Source organism: Salvelinus fontinalis, chromosome 2 (genome assembly GCF_029448725.1).
Source record: "Salvelinus fontinalis isolate EN_2023a chromosome 2, ASM2944872v1, whole genome shotgun sequence".
Classification (NCBI taxonomy): Eukaryota; Metazoa; Chordata; class Actinopteri; order Salmoniformes; family Salmonidae; genus Salvelinus; species Salvelinus fontinalis.
Genome location: NC_074666.1, coordinates 12,474,728 through 12,496,509, shown reverse-complemented (window position 1 = coordinate 12,496,509; position 21,782 = coordinate 12,474,728). Strand labels below are relative to the sequence as shown.

General features: G+C 47.3%; 1 protein-coding gene across 13 annotated transcripts in view; it reads left to right on the top strand.

Annotated features, from left to right (window-relative positions):
- Positions 1 to 21,782, top strand: part of ctif (CBP80/20-dependent translation initiation factor) — a 183,284-nt gene that overhangs the window by 115,735 nt on the left and 45,767 nt on the right. For 11 of the 13 annotated variants that reach the window (XR_008752985.1, XR_008752982.1, XR_008752978.1 and 8 more), the window contains exons 9-11: positions 6,403 to 6,483; positions 17,778 to 19,122; positions 20,812 to 21,135. Coding sequence is in view for 4 of the 13 variants with exons in the window: in XM_055864054.1 (XP_055720029.1) it covers positions 6,403 to 6,483; positions 17,778 to 19,122; positions 20,812 to 21,135 (1,750 nt within the window). In the remaining 9 variants the exon portion in view is untranslated. The remainder of the gene's footprint in view (positions 1 to 6,402; positions 6,484 to 17,777; positions 19,123 to 20,811; positions 21,136 to 21,782) is intronic. The other 2 variants (XM_055864058.1, XM_055864062.1) reach the window with 2 other exon arrangements.

Below are 21,782 nucleotides of genomic sequence, written 5' to 3'. Positions count from 1 at the left end.
TATACACACCATCCTATATAACTACTGTCTATACTGTCTTTACACACCATCCTATATAACTACTGTCTATACACACTATCCTATATAACTACTGTCTATACACACCATCCTATATAACTACTGTCTATACTGTCTATACACACCATCCTGTATAACTACTGTCTATACACACCATCCTATATAACTACTGTCTATACACACCATCCTATATAACTACTGTCTATACTGTCTATACACACCATCCTATATAACTACTGTCTATACACACCATCCTATATAACTACTGTCTATACACACCATCCTATATAACTACTGTCTATACTGTCTATACACACCATCCTGTATAACTACTGTCTATACACACCATCCTATATAACTACTGTCTATACACACCATCCTATATAACTACTGTCTATACTGTCTATACACACCATCCTGTATAACTACTGTATATACACACCATCCTATATAACTACTGTCTATACACACCATCCTATATAACTACTGTCTATACACACCATCCTATATAACTACTGTCTATACACACCATCCTATATAACTACTGTCTATACACACTATCCTATATAACTACTGTCTATACTGTCTATACACACCATCCTATATAACTACTGTCTATACTGTCTATACACACCATCCTGTATAACTACTGTATATACACACCATCCTGTATAACTACTGTATATACACACCATCCTATATAACTACTGTCTATACACACCATCCTATATAACTACTGTCTATACACACCATCCTATATAACTACTGTCTATACTGTCTATACACACCATCCTATATAACTACTGTCTATACTGTCTATACACACCATCCTATATAACTACTGTCTATACACACCATCCTATATAACTACTGTCTATACACACCATCCTGTATAACTACTGTCTATACACACCATCCTATATAACTACTGTCTATACACACCATCCTATATAACTACTGTCTATACACACCATCCTATATAACTACTGTCTATACACACCATCCTGTATAACTACTGTATATACACACCATCCCATATAACTACTGTCTATACACACCATCCTATATAACTACTGTCTATACTGTCTATACACACCATCCTATATAAATACTGTCTATACTGTCTATACACACCATCCTATATAACTACTGTCTATACTGTCTATACACACTATCCTATATAACTACTGTCTATACTGTCTATACACACCATCCTATATAACTACTGTATATACACACCATCCTATATAACTACTGTCTATACACACTATCCTATATAACTACTGTCTATACTGTCTATACACACCATCCTATATAACTACTGTCTATACACACCATCCTATATAACTACTGTCCATACTGTCTATACACACCATCCTATATAACTACTGTCCATACTGTCTATACACACCATCCTAAATAAATACTGTCTATACACACCATCCTAAATAAATACTGTCTATACACACCATCCTATATAACTACTGTCTATACTGTCTATACACACCATCCTGTATAACTACTGTATATACACACCATCCTATATAACTACTGTCTATACACACCATCCTATATAACTACTGTCTATACACACCATCCCATATAACTACTGTCTATACTGTCTATACACACCATCCTGTATAAATACTGTCTATACACACCATCCTATATAACTACTGTCTATACACACTATCCTATATAACTACTGTCTATACTGTCTATACACACCATCCTATATAACTACTGTCTATACACACCATCCTATATAACTACTGTCCATACTGTCTATACACACCATCCTATATAACTACTGTCCATACTGTCTATACACACCATCCTAAATAAATACTGTCTATACTGTCTATACACACCATCCTAAATAAATACTGTCTATACACACCATCCTATATAACTACTGTCTATACTGTCTTTACACACCATCCTATATAACTACTGTCTATACACACTATCCTATATAACTACTGTCTATACACACCATCCTATATAACTACTGTCTATACTGTCTATACACACCATCCTGTATAACTACTGTCTATACACACCATCCTATATAACTACTGTCTATACACACCATCCTATATAACTACTGTCTATACTGTCTATACACACCATCCTATATAACTACTGTCTATACACACCATCCTATATAACTACTGTCTATACACACCATCCTATATAACTACTGTCTATACTGTCTATACACACCATCCTGTATAACTACTGTCTATACACACCATCCTATATAACTACTGTCTATACACACCATCCTATATAACTACTGTCTCTACTGTCTATACACACCATCCTATATAACTACTGTCTATACTGTCTATACACACCATCCTATATAACTACTGTCTATACTGTCTATACACACCATCCTATATAACTACTGTCTATACACACTATCCTATATAACTACTGTCTATACTGTCTATACACACCATCCTGTATAACTCCTGTCTATACTGTCTATACACACCATCCTGTATAAATACTGTCTATACACACCATCCTATATAACTACTGTCTATACTGTCTATACACACCATCCTATATAACTACTGTCTATACACACTATCCTATATAACTACTGTCTATACTGTCTATACACACCATCCTATATAACTACTGTCCATACTGTCTATACACACCATCCTATATAACTACTGTCTATACACACCATCCTGTATAACTACTGTCTATACTGTCTATACACACCATCCTATATAACTACTGTCTATACTGTCTATACACACCATCCTATATAACTACTGTCTATACACACTATCCTATATAACTACTGTCTATACTGTCTATACACACCATCCTGTATAAATACTGTCTATACACACCATCCTATATAACTACTGTCTATACTGTCTATACACACCATCCTATATAACTACTGTCTATACACACTATCCTATATAACTACTGTCTATACTGTCTATACACACCATCCTATATAACTACTGTCCATACTGTCTATACACACCATCCTATATAACTACTGTCTATACACACCATCCTATATAACTACTGTCTATACACACTATCCTATATAACTACTGTCTATACTGTCTATACACACCATCCTGTATAACTACTGTCTATACACACCATCCTATATAACTACTGTCTATACACACCATCCTATATAACTACTGTCTATACACACTATCCTATATAACTACTGTCTATACACACCATCCTGTATAACTACTGTCTATACTGTCTATACACACCATCCTATATAACTACTGTCTATACTGTCTATACACACCAACCTATATAACTACTGTCTATACACACCATCCTATATAACTACTGTCTATACACACCATCCTATATAACTACTGTCTATACTGTCTATACACACCAACCTATATAACTACTGTCTATACACACCATCCTATATAACTACTGTCTATACACACCATCCTGTATAACTACTGTCTATACACACCATCCTATATAACTACTGTCTATACACACCATCCTATATAACTACTGTCTATACACACTATCCTATATAACTACTGTCTATACACACCATCCTATATAACTACTGTCTATACACACTATCCTATATAACTACTGTCTATACACACCATCCTGTATAACTACTGTCTATACACACCATCCTATATAACTACTGTCTATACACACCATCCTGTATAACTACTGTCTATACACACCATCCTATATAACTACTGTCTATACACACCATCCTATATAACTACTGTCTATACTGTCTATACACACTATCCTATATATCTACTGTCTATACACACCATCCTATATAACTACTGTCTATACTGTCTATACACACCATCCTATATAACTACTGTCTATACACACCATCCTGTATAACTACTGTCTATACACACCATCCTATATAACTACTGTCTATACACACCATCCTATATAACTACTGTCTATACACACCATCCTGTATAAATACTGTCTATACACACCATCCTATATAACTACTGTCTATACACACCATCCTATATAACTACTGTCTATACTGTCTATACACGCCATCCTGTATAACTACTGTCTATACTGTCTATACACACTATCCTATATAACTACTGTCTATACACACCATCCTATATAACTACTGTCTATACTGTCTTTACACACCATCCTATATAACTACTGTCTATACTGTCTTTACACACTATCCTATATAACTACTGTCTATACACACCATCCTATATAACTACTGTCTATACACGCCATCCTGTATAACTACTGTCTATACTGTCTATACACACTATCCTATATAACTACTGTCTATACACACCATCCTATATAACTACTGTCTATACTGTCTTTACACACCATCCTGTATAACTACTGTCTATACCCACCATCCTGTATAACTACTGTCTATACACACCATCCTATATAACTACTGTCTATACACACCATCCTATATAACTACTGTCTATACACACCATCCTATATAACTACTGTCTATACTGTCTATACACGCCATCCTGTATAACTACTGTCTATACTGTCTTTACACACCATCCTATATAACTACTGTCTATACTGTCTATACACACCATCCTATATAACTACTGTCTATACACACCATCCTGTATAACTACTGTCTTTACACACCATCCTATATAACTACTGTCTATACTGTCTTTACACACCATCCTATATAACTACTGTCTATACACACCATCCTATATAACTACTGTCTATACACACTATCCTATATAACTACTGTCTATACACACCAACCTATATAACTACTGTCTATACACACCATCCTGTATAACTACTGTCTATACACACCAACCTATATAACTACTGTCTATACTGTCTATACACACCATCCTATATAACTACTGTCAATACTGTCTATGCACACTATTCTATTATAACTACTGTCTATACATATGTTCTCTACTCTGACTTTGCTCGTTCTGATATTTCTTAATTTCTTAACTTTTTGTATTATGTGTGTATCACTAGGTATTATTACTACACTGTTGGAGGTAGAAACACAAGCATTACACTGCACCTGCGATTACATCTGCAAATCTGTGTACGCAACCAATAAACTTTGATTTGATTGGTTGACAGGTGGTTGGGCATGTGCTGCATGCAGGTGTGTGCCGGATAGGTAGAACTGTCTGTCTCTGTCTGTCTGTCTGCATGTCTGTCTCTCTGCCTGTCTGTCTACCTGCCTTGTCTGTCTGCCTGTCTACCTGCCTTGTCTGTCTGCCTGTCTGTCTGTCTCTCTGCCTGTCTGTCTGTCTATCTGTCTCTCTCTCTGCCTGTCTACCCGCCTGTCTCTCTCTCTGTCTGTCTACCTGTCTGTCTACCTGTCTGTCTCACCACATGGTTTGAATCTGCTTCCTTTCCTCTTACCGACTAACCAGGATGACCTCACGTTTGCTTTGTTGACACAGATGAGGGCACACACACACACACACACACACACACACACACACACACACACACAGTAGTATTAGACCAGGAATAGGTAAGCCTTCTTGGCTGCTGCTGCTAATGAAATGTAGTGAATCCATACACCAGTCGATAAAGAACCTGTCTGGAACATAATAAAAGATCTGAACGTTGAGGTAGTTCTATTGAGTGGTTCCTCTCTGTTGGTTGGATCGATGGGCTGGTCTGGGTCAGAGAAGAAGGTTGCGTCCTAAATGGCAACCTTTTCCATAGTGAAGTGCACTACTTTTGACCAGGTAGTGCACTATGTAGGGAATAGGGTGCCATTCTGGTCACATCCAAGGTGTTTCTTAATCAAAGGGTCTAGCAGCCAGCCTCGGTTCTCTGTCGTCACGGCAACAGCAGCTATCAGCAACCAGCCGCAGATCCATGTGTATGTCTGTCTGTCATCTCTCATACCACTTTTTAGTTGCCATGTAGAAGTGTGTAATTAAATCTGGAGTTTTGCCTGTTGGTTTTGTTGTCCATCCCCTCCCCATCCCATATGCCCTCTCCTCTCCTCCCCACTCCCTCTCCTCTCCTCCCCACTCCCTCTCCTCCCCTCTCCACTCCCTCTCCTCCCCTCTCCCTCTCCTCCCCTCCTCATTCCCTCTCCCTCTCCTCTCCTCCCCATTCCCTCTCCTCTCCTCCCCATTCCCTCTCCCTCTCCTCCCCTCCCCATTCCCTCTCCTCCCCATTCCCTCTCCTCCCCTCTCCCTCTCCTCCCCTCCCCATTCCCTCTCCTCCCCTCCTCATTCCCTCTCCCTCTCCTCTCCTCCCCATTCCCTCTCCCTCCCCTCCCTTCCCTTCTTGCTTTGTGTCCTCTCGTCTTTTCCATCCACGGTCATCCTCCATTCCAACACACTGTCATGCTGCTTTTAGAGGGTTGCACCACATCATCCAGGACCATCTAGACCTAACCGTGCTGCTGCCGCCCGGGGGGAAACGACTAGTCAGTACCAGGTAAAGTAGAGCCACGCCCAGGAGTGGAGGAGGGAGAGGGGGAGAGGGAAGGGGAGGAGAGAGAGGGGGAGAGGGAAGGGGAGGAGAGAGAGGGGGAGAGGGAAGGGGAGGAGAGAGAGGGGGAGAGGGAAGGGGAGGAGAGAGAAGGGGAGAGGGAAGGGGAGGAGAGAGAGGGGGAGAGGGAAGGGGAGGAGAGAGAGGGGGAGAGGGAAGGGGAGGAGAGAGAGGGGGAGAGGGAAGGGGAGGAGAGAGAAGGGGAGAGGGAAGGGGAGGAGAGAGAGGGGGAGAGGGAAGGGGAGGAGAGAGAAGGGGAGAGGGAAGGGGAGGAGAGAGAAGGGGAGGAGAGAGAGGGGGAGAGGGAAGGGGAGGAGAGAGAGGGGGAGAGGGAAGGGGAGGAGAGAGAAGGGGAGAGGGAAGGGGAGGAGAGAGAGGGGGAGAGGGAAGGGGAGGAGAGAGAGGGGGAGAGGGAAGGGGAGGAGAGAGAAGGGGAGAGGGAAGGGGAGGAGAGAGAGGGGGAGAGGGAAGGGGAGGAGAGAGAGGGGGAGAGGGAAGGGGAGGAGAGAGAAGGGGAGAGGGAAGGGGAGGAGAGAGAGGGGGAGAGGGAAGGGGAGGAGAGAGAGGGGGAGAGGGAAGGGGAGGAGAGAGAAGGGGAGAGGGAAGGGGAGGAGAGAGAGGGGGAGAGGGAAGGGGAGGAGAGAGGGGGAGAGGGAAGGGGAGGAGAGAGGGGGAGAGGGAAGGGGAGGAGAGAGAGGGGGAGAGGGAAGGGGAGTGCGTGTTCATCAAGTTTTTATAAACCTCTATCCGGATGGAAACAAACACACACACACACACACACACACAAACACACACACACACACACACACACACACACACACACACACACACACACACACACACACACACACACACACACACACACACACACACACACACACACACACACACACACACACACACGGCATGATAAGTATCAGACTCATGGAAGATAACAATTGAAAAACCTGATTAGACTATGAACCAGACTAAGAAACACTATGGTACATATACTGTATGTAAGTTAGATTCCAGGGCATGCATAGATCATTGGCTCTGTCATGTCATTTTCTACTGATCTATTATTCATGGTTCTATGCTTTAGTTCATTAACTAGACCAGAACAGGTTCCTGCTGAGTTATCCCCATGGCTGGGTCTTTGCTGTATATGAATAATAGGAGCAGACGGACTCCACACGTGTCCCTCAAGGCTTTTATCTTCTCTACCTACTAGAATACTATACCCTGATCTGACCCCCCAGGAGAGGGGACCAGCGAGGCCGTGCAGAGAGGCTGATGGATAGACATCCTGTAATGTTCACACACACAGCCGTCTGGAGCTCAGGACTAGATCACCTGCGTCTCCTTTTCCACCCCATTTCTGTCTAGCCCCCCCCCCTTAAGAGCACCAACCAAATAGCAGAAAACTCTCCTCTCTTTTCCCCTCTTCACCTTGACTCCTGTCTCCAGCTCTTTTACTCGCTCAGCATGCTTAGTGCCCCGGGGGACACGGAAGCATCGTTCTAGTATCGTCAGCATCCCAGTGTAGGCAGCATCCTGGTGTAGGCAGCATCCCGGTGTAGGCAGCATCCCGGTGTAGGCAGCATGCCGGTGTAGTCAGCATCCTAGTATCCTAGTGTAGTCAGCATCCTAGTATCCTAGTGTAGTCAGCATCCTGGTAAAGTGTAGTCAGCATCCTAGTATCCTAGTGTAGTCAGCATCCTAGTAAAGTGTAGTCAGCATCCTAGTATCCTAGTGTAGTCAGCATCCTAGTGTAGGCAGTATCCTAGTATCCTAGTGTAGTCAGTATCCTAGTGTAGTCAACATCCTAGTGTAGGCAGTATCCTAGTGTAGTCAGTATCCTAGTGTAGGCAGTATCCTAGCATCCTAGTGTAGTCAGTATCCTAGTGTAGTCAGTATCCTAGTGTAGTCAGCATCCTAGTGTAGGCAGTATCCTAGTATCCTAGTGTAGTCAGCATCCTAGTGTAGGCAGTATCCTAGTATCCTAGTGTAGTCAGCATCCTAGTGTAGGCAGTATCCTAGTATCCTAGTGTAGTCAGCATCCTAGTAAAGTGTAGTCAACATCCTAGTATCCTGGTGTAGTCAGCATCCTGGTGTAGTCAGCATCCTGGTGTAGTCAGCATCCTGGTGTAGTCAGCATCCTGGTGTAGTCAGCATCCTAGTGTAGTCAGCATCCTAGTGTAGTCAGCATCCTAGTATCCTAGTGTAGTCAGCATCCTGTTGTAGTCAGCATCCTGGTGTAGTCAGCATCCTAGTGTAGTCAGCATCCTAGTATCCTAGTGTAGTCAGCATCCTGGTGTAGTAAGCATCCTAGTATCCTAGTGTAGTCAGCATCCTAGTGTAGGCAGTATCCTAGTATCCTAGTGTAGTCAGCATCCTAGTGTAGTCAGCATCCTAGTGTAGTCAGCATCCTAGTGTAGGCAGTATCCTAGTGTAGTCAGCATCCTAGTGTAGGCAGTATCCTAGTGTAGTCAGCATCCTAGTGTAGGCAGTATCCTAGTATCCTAGTGTAGTCAGCATCCTAGTGTAGTCAGCATCCTGGTGTAGGCAGTATCCTAGTATCCTAGTGTAGTCAGCATCCTGGTGTAGTCAGCATCGCGGTGTAGGCAGCATCCCGGTGTAGACAGCATCCCGGTGTAGGCAGCATCCCGGTGTAGGCAGCATCCCGGTGTAGGTAGCATCCCGGTGTAGTCAGTCTGGATACCTATTATTATGTGTTGAACGTTAGCAACCTTTATTCGTCAGAGTCTTTGTACATTTGCAGCTGAGTTTTTAAAGCCCAATAAATGTTGTACGCAGAATTATTTTGCACTTTATTTAATCTCCTGCCCGATAGATCATTACTTTTCAGACAGCCAAGACATCAACGTGATGCTGTTGTATTCACTTTAGGAGAACATATTCAAGGTCTCTTATTATAAAAGTCTCCCTTTGACCACTCAAGTGGCTTAAAAAAAAAGACACTTCTAAAATGTTCCCTTTGTCACTGTCTGGCAATATCAAAACAATGTGCTTTACAAGCTAAGAAAAGTTCCAAAACAATGTGCTTTACAAGCTAAGAAAAGTTCCAAAACATGGGTTAAAGAAAACGTCTGTAAAAAGCGGACTTTTCATCGCCTGTTCTGAATGTTGAAAGCGTTAGTAAAGCGGACTGGTTCAGGGTTCAGCCTTTTGTGGGAAAGTTGAAATCAAAACTAAAGCAGCACCTGAACTTCTCTTTCTACCGTTTGACATGAAAAAAACATTTCAACACTTCTTCTTCAAATTGTGAATCATTCTATTGAATATCCTCCTACAGTCTATGCATGGCGACTATTATCCACTAATCCAACACTGTTTTCTCACCTCTCCACTTGCTATTTGGTGAATCCATAAGACTACGGGACAATGTACGGCTTCTCTCCTCAGCTCATGGCTACTCAGACGATGAAACACTGTCGAGGACTGAGACTAGACCCCTCAGGAACACTGAACACCTTTTGAAAACCTATTCTGGTGTGTCTTTGGCCTTATGCTGTAAGTTGAGTGATTGTTTAGCTGAAGACAGTTTTTGGACTATGTGCTGTTTCTCTCTCCTCGCCTGAGTATTGTACCATGAAACACTCTGGAGATGCAGCTGTAATACAAGCGCCACACACACAAGGCCTACCAGGAGCTCCCTGACACATCTTCCCACAAGATGTGTCAAGGAGGGTCGGGGTCAGGCCCGGGGTTAACGCTCATAAAGTCTTAGAATAGCATGGGGCCCTCTTAACTTCTTTATTTTGAGCCTGTCAGTCCCACTCCCAGCCTCTCCTCCATTGCTCTGACACTCCCAGCCTCTCCTCCATTGCTCTGACACCCCCAGCCTCTCCTCCGTTGGTCTGACACCCCCAGCCTCTCCTCCGTTGGTCTGACACCCCCAGCCTCTCCTCCATTGGTCTGACACTCCCAGCCCCTCCTCCGTTGGTCTGACACCCCCAGCCTCTCCTCCGTTGGTCTGACACCCCCAGCCTCTCCTCCATTGGTCTGACACTCCCAGCCTCTCCTCCGTTGGTCTGACACTCCCAGCCTCTCCTCCGTTGGTCTGACACCCCCAGCCTCTCCTCCGTTGGTCTGACACTCCCAGCCTCTCCTCCGTTGGTCTGACACCCCCAGCCTCTCCTCCGTTGGTCTGACACCCCCAGCCTCTCCTCCGTTGGTCTGACACTCCCAGCCTCTCCTCCGTTGGTCTGACACCCCCAGCCTCTCCTCCGTTGGTCTGACACTCCCAGCCTCTCCTCCGTTGGTCTGACACTCCCAGCCTCTCCTCCGTTGGTCTGACACTCCCAGCCTCTCCTCTGTTGGTCTGACACCCCCAGCCTCTCCTCCGTTGGTCTGACACCCCCAGCCTCTCCTCCGTTGGTCTGACACCCCCAGCCTCTCCTCCGTTGGTCTGACACCCCCAGCCTCTCCTCCGTTGGTCTGACACCCCCAGCCTCTCCTCCGTTGGTCTGACAGTGGCGACACTCACAGCTCACTATAAAGCTTTGGCGTGAAAAGGTTGGGATTGTTCCGGGTGGCGGGGGCATGTTTTTATGAGCAGGGAGGGCTGGAGGTTACAAAGGTTAAGTATTGTTGGTTGTGAGAAGGACAGGAGGGGGTAGATGCATGTATTTATTTATTTATTTTTATATTCATTTAACCTTTTTTTTAACTAGGCAAGTGAGTTAAGAACAAATTCTTATTTACAATGACGGCCTACCCCCCCGGCCAAACCCCGACGATGCTGGGACAATTGTGCGCCGCCCTATGGGACTCCCAATCACGGCCGGATGTGATGCAGCCTGGATTTAAACCAGGTACTGCAGTGATGCCTATTGCACTGAGATGCAGTGTCTTAGACAACTGCGCCACTCGGGAGCCATGTTAAAGGGGGGTCAGGTGAGGATCCCTCTCATTATGTTAAGCACTACGAGCGTCTGGGGGGGGGGGGGGGGGGGGAACGTTACGTAAGTTCATTAAATGATTATGGTCATAATTATTGTGCAAGTGAGGGGTGAAGTAAGGTCTGTGTGTGTACGCCTGCTGCAGTGTGTTTCTGCTTGTCTGGCTGAGGCCCTCAGACGTGATCGCTAAGATTCCTTTTCCCGTCCCGGGGACCTTGTCACAAAACATCTGACAGAAGGTCAGTGTGACAGACAGACATGGTACTAGGCTCTTATACTAGACTAGGACCCACCACATCCACAACTACTAGTTTCTGTGAAATGTACTGCTCTATATCAGAGTTGTAAGGAGATGTGGATATTCAGTTATTGCTTTGATATACACTACAAAACATTAGGAACACCTGCTTTTTCCATGACATAGACTGACCAGGTGAGACCAGGTGAAAGCTATGATCCCTTAACTGATGTCACTTGTTAAATCCACTTCAATCAGTAAAGATAAAGAAGGATGTTTAAGCCTTGAGTCAACTGAGACATTGATTATGTATGTGTGCTATTCAGAGGGTGAATGCGCAAGACAAAAAGATGTGTGACTTTGAACAAGGTATGGTAGTAGGTGCCAGGTGCACCGGTTTGAGTGTGTCAAGAACTGTAATGCTGCTGGGTTTTTCATGCTCATCAGTTTCCCTTGTGTGTCAAGAATGGTCCACCACCCAAAGGTCATCCATTCAAGTTGGACCAGCATTGGGTGAACATGGGCCAGCATCCCTGTGGAACGCTTTCGACACCTTGTAGAGGCCATGCCCCAACAAATTGAGTCTGTTCTGAGGGCCAAAGGGGTGAAACTCAGTATTAGGAAGGTGTTCCTAATGTTTTGTACACCCAGTCTGTTTCAAAACAACGTTCATTGTTTGTGTTAGATTATATTTGTGGAGACATGGTTGTATTTGAACTGTTGTTGTGACATGTATAGCCTATATACTGCTTGCGTGTCCTAGACAGGCGGAGGGTTTCAATATAGTTTGATATAAACATGGTGGGTTCAGGAAGCTAGCTAGTACCTACTACCGTTACACAGGGCACCACGACTCTTCCTGTGACCCTCATGTCTACTGTCACATATCAGTTTAATAACCACCACACAGACGGCACTCCCCTCCTCTACGCTAGGCTACGCTAGGCTACGCTAACATAGCTCAGGGTGCTGCCTTTCCCCGTAATGGCAGAAATAGCCCAGAGAAACATAACACGGTAGCAGAGCACTGAGCACCCAGAATATTATACTAATGGTCTACTAATGAAAAGCTGTAGGAGCCGGGCGTGTAGGAGCCGGGGCGTGTAGGAGCCAGGGGCGTGTAGGAGCCAGGGGCGTGTAGGAGCCAGGGGCGTGTAGGAGCCGGGGCGTGTAGGAGCCGGGGCGTGTAGGAGCCGGGGCGTGTAGGAGCCGGGGCGTGTAGGAGCCAGGGGCGTGTAGGAGCCGGGGCGTGTAGGAGCCGGGGCGTGTAGGAGCCGGGGCGTGTAGGAGCCAGGGGCGTGTAGGAGCCAGGGGCGTGTAGGAGCCAGGGGCGTGTAGGAGCCAGGGGCGTGTAGGAGCCAGGGGCGTGTAGGAGCCAGGGGCGTGTAGGAGCCAGGGGCGTGTAGGAGCCGGGGCGTGTAGGAGCCAGGGGCGTGTAGGAGCCGGCTCCTCTAGAGAATGGAATGAAGGTCATGGGGGAACGGTAGGCAGTGGCAATGCAGCACTGGAAACACAGGCTGGCTGGCTGGCTATATATCACTGCAGCACTGGAAACACAGGCAGGCTGGCTGGCTATATATCACTGCAGCACTGGAAACAGATGCAAGCTGGCTGGCTGACTTGCTATGTATCACTGCAGCACTGGGGAAACAGTCAGGCTGGCTATATATCACTGCAGCACTGGAAACACAGGCAGGCTGCCTGGCTATATATCACTGCAGCACTGGAAACACAGGCTGGCTGGCTATATATCACTGCAGCACTGGAAACACAGGCAGGCTGGCTGGCTATATATCACTGCAGCACTGGAAACACAGGCAGGCTGGCTGGCTATATATCACTGCAGCACTGGAAACACAGGCAGGCTGCCTGGCTATATATCACTGCAGCACTGGAAACACAGGCAGGCTGCCTGGCTATATATCACTGCAGCACTGGAAACACGGGCAGGCTGCCTGGCTATATATCACTGCAGCACTGGAAACACAGGCAGGCTGGCTGGCTGACTTGCTACGTAGCACTGGAAACCGACTGACTGGCTGGCTGGCTATATATCACAGCAGCACTGGAAACTGACTGACTGGCTGGGCCTGCCTGGCTGGCTGACTTGTTACATATCACTGGAGTGCTGGAAACTGACTGACTGGCTGGGCCTGCCTGGCTGGCTGACTTGTTACATATCACTGGAGTGCTGGAAACCGACTGACTGGCTGGGCCTGCCTGGCTGGCTGACTTGTTACATATCACTGGAGTGCTGGAAACACAGGCTACATCCTGGCTGGCTGGCCAGTCTTTAAAGGGAAGGAGAGAGAATTGATATTGGATTGGCCTTATGTTTTCCATATCTCTATAGAGTGGGCGCGCTGTTGAATTTAAAAAACCAGCAGTAGAAAGATCAGCTAGAGTTATACACTGCTCAAAAAAATAAAGGGAACACTTAAACAACACAATGTAACTCCAAGTCAATCACACTTCTGTGAAATCAAACTGTCCACTTAGGAAGCAACACTGATTGACAATAAATTTCAAATGCTGTTGTGCAAATGGAATAGACAAAAGGTGGAAATTATAGGCAATTAGCAAGACACCCCCCAAAACAAGAGTGATTCTGCAGGTGGTGACCACAGACCACATCTCAGTTCCTATGCTTCCTGGCTGATATTTTGGTCACTTTTGAATGCTGGCGGTGCTCTCACTCTAGTGGTAGCATGAGACGGAGTCTACAACCCACACAAGTGGCTCAGATAGTGCAGTTCATCCAGGATGGCACATCAATGCGAGCTGTGGCAAAAAGGTTTGCTGTGTCTGTCAGCGTAGTGTCCAGAGCATGCAGGCGCTACCAGGAGACAGGCCAGTACATCAGGAGACGTGGAGGAGGCCGTAGGAGGGCAACAACCCAGCAGCAGGACCGGTACCTCCGCCTTAGTGCAAGGAGGTGCACTGCCAGAGCCCTGCAAAATGACCTCCAGCAGGCCACAAATGTGCATGTGTCAGCATATGGTCTCACAAGGGGTCTGAGGATCTCATCTCGGTACCTAATGGCAGTCAGGCTACCTCTGGCGAGCACATGGAGGGCTGTGCGGCCCCACAAAGAAATGCCACCCCACACCATGACTGACCCATCGCCAAACCGGTCATGCTGGAGGATGTTGCAGGCAGCAGAACGTTCTCCACGGCGTCTCCAGACTCTGTCACGTCTGTCACATGTGCTCATGTGCTCAGTGTGAACCTGCTTTCATCTGTGAAGAGCACAGGGCGCCAGTTGCGAATTTGCCAATCTTGGTGTTCTCTAGCAAATGCCAAATGTCCTGCACGGTGTTGGGCTGTAAGCACAACCCCCAACTGTGGACGTCGGGCCCTCTTACCACCCTCATGGAGTCAGTTTCTGACCGTTTGAGCAGACACATGCACATTTGTGGCCTGCTGGAGGTCAATTTGCAGGGCTCTGGCAGTGCATCTCCTTGCACTAAGGCGGAGGTAGCGGTCCTGCTGCTGGGTTGTTGCCCTTCTACGGCCTCCTCCACGTCTCCTGATCTACTGGCCTGTCTCCTGGTAGCGCCTGCATGCTCTGGACACTACGCTGACAGACACAGCAAACCTTTTTGCCACAGCTCGCATTGATGTGCCATCCTGGATGAACTGCACTACCTGAGCCACTTGTGTGGGTTGTAGACTCCGTCTCATGCTCCCACTAGAGTGAGAGCACCGCCAGCATTCAAAAGTGACCAAAACATCAGCCAGGAAGCATAGGAACTGAGAAGTGGTCTGTGGTCACCACCTGCAGAATCACTCTTGTTTTGGGGGGTGTCTTGCTAATTGCCTATAATTTCCACCTTTTGTCTATTCCATTTGCACAACAGCATGTGAAATTTATTGTCAATCAGTGTTGCTTCCTAAGTGGACAGTTTGATTTCACAGAAGTGTGATTGACTTGGAGTTACATTGTGTTGTTTAAGTGTTCCCTTTATTTTTTTGAGCAGTGTATTAGATGGTGTTGTTTAGGATGTGAAGGGTTAGAATGATGTTTGAGTGCCGTTTAGGATGGTTTGATAGTGATAGTTCAAAAAAGGCATGTTGAAATAGTCCTTTTTTCAGTTGAATGTCACACTGTAAACTGATACACTTCAGTCAGGGGGTTGATACCTGACAGACGACATGCTATTAGACCCCAAACAGACATGTAATGTAAAGGGCCAGTTGGACTGAGGCTAATGAAGATAACAACAGGAAGTGTTCCTAATCCTGTTGCGTCAGTCATCTCCTAGTGAAGCGAAGACCCACGTCACATGGGGACGCACCTACTGTTTATATAAACAAACAGGCCTCCCTCGTCATACCTTAAGACCTATCTGTGGTGTTGGGTTCTATCATTAGTGTCTGTGGTGTTGGGTTCTATCATTAGTGTCTGTGGTGTCGGGTTCTATCATTAGTGTCTGTGGTGTTCTATCATTAGAGTCTGTGGTGTTGGGTTCTATCATTAGTGTCTGTGGTGTTCTATCATTAGTGTCTGTGGTGTTGGGTTCTATCATTAGTGTCTGTGGTGTTCTATCATTAGTGTCTGTGGTGTTCTATCATTAGAGTCTGTGGTGTTGGGTTCTATCATTAGTGTCTGTGGTGTCGGGTTCTATCATTAGTGTCTGTGGTGTTCTATCATTAGAGTCTGTGGTGTTGGGTTCTATCATTAGTGTCTGTGGTGTCGGGTTCTATCATTAGTGTCTGTGGTGTCGGGTTCTATCATTAGAGTCTGTGTGTTGGGTTCTATCATTAGTGTCTGTGTGTTGGGTTCTATCATTAGAGTCTGTGTGTTGGGTTCTATCATTAGTGTCTGTGGTGTTGGGTTCTATCATTAGTGTCTGTGGTGTTGGGTTCTATCATTAGTGTCTGTGTGTTGGGTTCTATCATTAGTGTCTGTGGTGTTCTATCATTAGAGTCTGTGTGTTGGGTTCTATCATTAGTGTCTGTGGTGTTCTATCATTAGAGTCTGTGTGTTGGGTTCTATCATTAGAGTCTGTGTGTTGGGTTCTATCATTAGTGTCTGTGGTGTCGGGTTCTATCATTAGTGTCTGTGGTGTTCTATCATTAGTGTCTGTGTGTTGGGTTCTATCATTAGTGTCTGTGTGTTGGGTTCTATCATTAGTGTCTGTGTGTTGGGTTCTATCATTAGTGTCTGTGGTGTTCTATCATTAGTGTCTGTGTGTTGGGTTCTATCATTAGTGTCTGTGTGTTGGGTTCTATCATTAGTGTCTGTGTGTTGGGTTCTATCATTAGTGTCTGTGGTGTCGGGTTCTATCATTAGTGTCTGTGGTGTTCTATCATTAGTGTCTGTGGTGTTGGGTTCTATCATTAGTGTCTGTGGTGTCGGGTTCTATCATTAGTGTCTGTGGTGTTCTATCATTAGAGTCTGTGGTGTTGGGTTCTATCATTAGTGTCTGTGGTGTTCTATCATTAGTGTCTGTGGTGTTGGGTTCTATCATTAGTGTCTGTGGTGTTCTATCATTAGTGTCTGTGGTGTTGGGTTCTATCATTAGTGTCTGTGGTGTCGGGTTCTATCATTAGTGTCTGTGGTGTTCTATCATTAGAGTCTGTGGTGTTGGGTTCTATCATTAGTGTCTGTGGTGTCGGGTTCTATCATTAGTGTCTGTGGTGTTCTATCATTAGAGTCTGTGGTGTTGGGTTCTATCATTAGTGTCTGTGGTGTTGGGTTCTATCATTAGTGTCTGTGGTGTTCTATCATTAGTGTCTGTGGTGTCGGGTTCTATCATTAGTGTCTGTGGTGTTGGGTTCTATCATTAGTGTCTGTCCTATCTGAAAGCAGTGACCACTAGGCTGATAGATCTGTGTAGGGGAGACCAGGCGTGTTGAACAGGCAGACTGAGAGAGTGGGACTGTTACATTAGACGGTCAACAGAGAACAGACAGAGAGAGAGGAAGTGATGATGTCACAGGGCTGAACAGAACAGACGGGTGTGGATTCGGCCATGGTACTCTGACAGGGGTGGCTGGCTTGGTTCAGGCTTGCCAGGCAGAGTAGCGTCATCGCGTCACGCTCTGCCATGTGGGTAACAGAACCCTTACCCCCACCGCTCTCATTACAGGAGACAGCAGCAGCAGAGACCTCCGGGAGGAGGAGGAGACAGGAAGACCCAGAATCCTCAGCAGCAGTCGCCACAACGACAACAACCTCCATCTCAACAACAACCGGTCAATCAGCAACAGAATGACCAGCAGCAGCCCGGGCCGGGGGGTCATGGTAGATACCCTCGTGACCAGCAGCAGGGAGGACAGCGTGGAGGTAGCCACGGGCAGCAGTTCCAGGGCCACGGCGGCCAGCGTCAGGGACCTCCCCACCACGGCTATAGCCAGAATCGCCGCTGGCACCACAACCAGAAGGGGCAGGGGGTAGGACAGGGACTGCAGGGGCAAGGGGGCCCGGCAGGGGACAGGGGGGCAACCCCAACAGGAGACAGGGACAGGGGGGCAACCCCAACAGGAGACAGGGACAGAGGGGGGGCACCAACGGGAGACAGGGACAGGGGGGAAACCCCAACGGGAGACAGGGACAGAGGGGGGGCACCAACGGGAGACAGGGACAGGGGGGCAACCCCAATGGGAGACAGGGACAGAGGGGGGGCACCAACAGGAGACAGGGACAGGGGGGAAACCCCAATGGGAGACAGGGACAGGGGGGCAACCCCAACAGGAGACAGGGACAGGGGGGAAACCCCAACGGGAGACAGGGACAGGGGGGCAACCCCAATGGGAGACAGGGACAGAGGGGGGGCACCAACAGGAGACAGGGACAGGGGGGCAACCCCAACGGGAGACAGGGACAGGGGGGCAACCCCAACAGGAGACAGGGACAGAGGGGGGGCACCAACGGGAGACAGGGACAGTGGGGCAACCCCAATGGGAGACAGGGACAGAGGGGGGGCACCAACGGGAGACAGGGACAGAGGGGGGGCACCAACGGGAGACAGGGACAGAGGGGGGGCACCAACGGGAGACAGGGACAGAGGGGGGGCACCAACGGGAGACAGGGACAGAGGGGGGGCACCAACGGGAGACAGGGACAGAGGGGGGGCACCAACGGGAGACAGGGACAGAGGGGCAACCCCAATGGGAGACAGGGACAGGGGGGCAACCCCAATGGGAGACAGGGACAGGGGGGCAACCCCAATGGGAGACAGGGACAGGGGGGTGGCACCACTCAGAAACACCAAAGAGACAGAGAATGTGAAGGCAGAGGAGACCAGCACCAGGCTGGAGACAGAGAGCTCCAGGGGCCCCAGTGAGGGGCTTCCCAGCCAGCCTGGGGGCCAGCAGAAGGGCCAGAGCCCAACAGGGAGTGACAAGCACAGGGACAGCCAGCTGGACGCGGGCCCTAAAGTCAGCCTGCTGCAGTCATCCAAGGAGAGGCTGAGGCGGAGGCTAAAAGACAAGGTAAACTCGATCTCTTTATTGTCTTATCTATCTGCCAATCACCATCAGTCTTAGGCAGGCCATGGCCACGCCCTCCCCTTTCGACACACATGCATACACACACACAGTAATCATTTTAGATGCATACACATTCATACACACACACACACACACACACACACACACACACACACACACGGGTTGCTGAGTCTGTTTGGTAGGTGGAAATGCAACTCTCTAATTCATTAAAGATGAACAGTGGGGGCCTCCTGAGCGGCGCAAGGCACTGCATCGCAGTGTTTGAGGCATCACTACAGACTCTGGTTCGATCCCAGGCTGTGTCACATCCGGCCGTGACCCAGAGTCTCATAGAGCGCACAATTGGCCCAGTGTCGTCCGGGTTAGGGGAGGGTTTGGCCGGTGGGGCTTTACTTGGCTCATCGCGCTCTAGCGACTCCTTGTGGCGTGCCGGGTGCCTGCAGGCTGATTTTCAACGGTGTTTCCTCCGACACGTTGGTGCAGCTGGCTTCCGGGTTAAGCGGGCGGGTGTTAAGAAGCGCGGTTTGGCGGGTCATGTTTCTGAGGACACATGACTCGACCTTCACCTCTCCCGAGCCCGTTGGGGAGTTGGAGCAATGAGACAAGATTGAAATTGAATCGGAATTGGATATCACAAAAAAGGGGGTTAAAAATAAACTAACAGTGGTGGCTTGTCTGTAGACTCTGATGTCGTGGGTCAACTTGTCTTGTAGCATGACTCATTACTTGTGTCTGTTTAGTTCTTAACCTAAGTTTCTAAGGCGCGGACGCTCCTATCCCCCTTACAGCCTGCGACAACCAGACAGAGATTAACAGACTGCTTCAAACACAGGCTGAGGCTCAGGTGGCACCCTGCTCCCTGTGTAGTGCACTACTTTTGACTATAGACTCTAGTCAAAAGTAGTGCACTATATAAGGAATAGCGTGCAATTTGGAATGAGACCAGAGAGAGGAATTTAGCTAAATGAGAGGAAACATGGGACATTATCCACAGTCACATCCCTGTCTCGTTTGGGGTTCAGGGATGTATTCATTAAGGCACACCGTAGAAAAGCTGTTTGCAACGGAGAACGAAAATTGCGCATCTAATTGAATAATTCCAGGTAGTACCTGATTCAGCACACTTTCTTTCATTTGATGCCAAATGAATAAGACCATTATAGCAGAGGTAGACAACCCTGTTCCTGGAAATGCAGAAGGTACTGTTCCAACTAGCTAATTGGTCAGTTCAGTGATTGCCTAAATTCAACACACCTGGTCTTCCAGGTTGGCTACATGAAAAACATGTCCTGGGTTGCCTACCCCATGCAGTGTAGCCTGCTCCTCATTAAGGTTAGCTCTGTGTGCTGCGTTGTATGGTGACAATACCCTGACCCTCCCTGTGGACTCACTGACACGGTGTTAAGAAGCATATTGATGATGTCATATCCTATCTGTTGTCAAACCATATTTCCTCTCTCAGGGGTTTTACTTCCTGTGTAAGCGGTTTGGTTAAACATCTATTGAGCAGAGAAAGGCACCATGCTTGTTCATATGTCAGCTCAAATACATGATTGCATCACCTGGGGGTTTTATGACTAGGCAGTTTCCCGGACACAATTAAGATGAGCTCCAGACTGAAAGGCTGTGATTCTCCATTGAGCAGGATTTTTTCATTCTGCTGTTCTCCAGGAGGAGGCTGTGGTGTCGCCGGTCGGGCCCCAGCAGAGCCGCATGGACCGCTTGCTGGAGATCCTGAACAGCATGAGGAACAACAGAGCCGGGGTGGACAGCCAGCTCAGCTCCTTCATGGAGGAGGCCCAGAGCTCGGCCCAGAGCTCGGCCCAGAGCTTGGCCCAGTCAGAGGAGACCCTGGATCAGATAGTCAGAACCATCTATGACAAGGCCCTCAGCGACAGGAGCTTTGCTGCTACTGCTGCAAGACTCTGTGACAAGATGGCCCTGTTTATGGTGGAGGGGACCAAGTTTAGGTCACTACTGCTCAATATGTTACAGGTGAGAGGAGAGGGAGACATGAGAGAGGGAGGGGTAGTGTGCCTGCATGCATTCCTGTCTGTCTGTCAGACAGTGACTGTGTGTGACTGGTGTCTATCTCAGTGTTTGAGTGTGGATGGTCATAATTGGTGTCAGTGGCTGTGTGTGACGTGGGGTAAATGTCACAGCTAATGAAGGTTCTCAGAGGCCACAGCCTACTATCTTCCGAGAGCTGGCCGCCCGGCCAAACTGAGCAATCGGGGGAGAAGGGCCTTGGTCAGGAAGGTAATCAAGAACCAAATGGTCACTCTAACAGAGTTCCTCTGTGGAGATGGGAGAACCTTCCAGAAGGACAACCATCTCTGCAGCACTCCACCAATCAGGCCTTTATCGTTGTGGCCATTTGTATTTCATACACCTTTGACTATTGGATGTTCTTATAGGCACTTTAGTATTGCCAGTCTAATCTGGGGAGTTGATAGGCATGAAGTCATAAACAGCGCTGTGCTTCAAGCATTGCTAAGAGCTGCTGGCAAACGCAGGAAAGTGCTGTTTGAATGAATGCTTACGAGTCTGCTGCTGCCTACCACTGCTCAGTCAGACTGCTCTATCAAATATCAAATCATAGACTTAATTATAATATAATAAACACACAGAAATACGAGCTT